We start from the raw sequence: 1,295 nt of genomic DNA on the forward strand, positions 1-1,295 counted from the left end.
TGTGGTAGTGGGAATAGGGCAGGACCCAATGAAGATGTCTGGAGACAGAAGAGTAGCTTCAAAAGATTCTTTATTTCATGCATGGAGAGAAATCATACACAGCTTTCCAGATGTACAGAGTTTCTCTGACTAACTGGTAAAGGGGCAGCCCCTTTATACCAAAGTAACACAATACACATTCATGAAACTCATACTGTTATCTTACATTTTAAAAACTCACATTCCTTCCCCAGCTGCCTTTGCAACATCAAAGGGACAGCAAGACCTTGACACTTAGTGAGGCCGCCACACTCCTGGTGCCACACTCCCTGTTCTTCTTCACACAAGACACATTTATGGGTGCCGGACGTAAATTCTGCGTGAGATGCTCAAACTATGCAAGTTGAACTGATAAGCTTGTTCAAAACCTATTAAAGCTGACTAATAAGCAGTGCAAAAAGTGATTACAAGTCCTGAGACCATTACATTTACAAGTTTCACATTGTGGCTTTTAAGAAAAACAAAAACATCAATTTCAGTGTGAAGTGACCTTTTAACATAATGACATACCAGTATCTGCTATGCTGGCATCCACAAGAGGATAACAAACCTTATCAGTAGTTATTTGTAAAGTGTGAGAAATACAACTTGTGTAGTCTCACATGGTCCCAGCACAATGTGTGACAGTCTTTCTCACTTTCCATGCATGTCTGTTTGACTCACAGACTGAGGGAGATCCTGATGGTGGCCAGCTCCAACATTAAAACTCCCATGATGAGTGTCCCAGTGCTAAACAACGAGAGAGCCTTAAACAGGGCCAAGACGCTCCGTAAGAAACTCAACAGGGTGTATCTGGCTGAGGTAAGAAGTTCCTCTTGTGAAATTTTGTTTAATCTCTGGTCTTCTCTGTTGGTTTGACTTGTCTTCCCATGTATCATTTTCTCTGCTTTGTTGAGCATCTTCTTGTTTCCTTATACCAGTATTTGTACATCTTTGACACAATCAATCATGAGTTATTAATGGACAAGTTAGAAAAATATGGGATCAGAGGAATGGTTCTGAAATAGATTAGAAGTTATTTGACACAGAGGTGTCAGTTTGTGAAGTTGGGTGAATACCAGTCAAGTGAGCTGCATATTGTATGTGGAGTGCCTCAGGGTTCTGTTTTGGGACCTAAATTATTTATATTATACATTAATGATATATGCAAGGTTTCTGATTTAGTGAAAGTGGTTTTGTTTGCTGATGACACTACCATATGGGCATAGGGTGAAAACCTACAGCAACTCTCTGGACGGGTTTCACAGGAACTTGAG

General features: G+C 40.4%; 1 protein-coding gene across 1 annotated transcript in view; it reads left to right on the forward strand.

Moving 5' to 3' along the window:
- polr1a (RNA polymerase I subunit A) overlaps window positions 1-1,295 on the forward strand; it is a 38,547-nt gene that overhangs the window by 19,704 nt on the left and 17,548 nt on the right. The window contains exon 29 of the mRNA XM_020595446.1: window positions 705-840. Coding sequence (XP_020451102.1) covers window positions 705-840 — 136 coding nt within the window. The remainder of the gene's footprint in view (window positions 1-704; window positions 841-1,295) is intronic.

This window comes from Monopterus albus, unplaced genomic scaffold (genome assembly GCF_001952655.1).
Source record: "Monopterus albus unplaced genomic scaffold, M_albus_1.0 scaffold27.1, whole genome shotgun sequence".
NCBI lineage: Eukaryota > Metazoa > Chordata > Actinopteri > Synbranchiformes > Synbranchidae > Monopterus > Monopterus albus.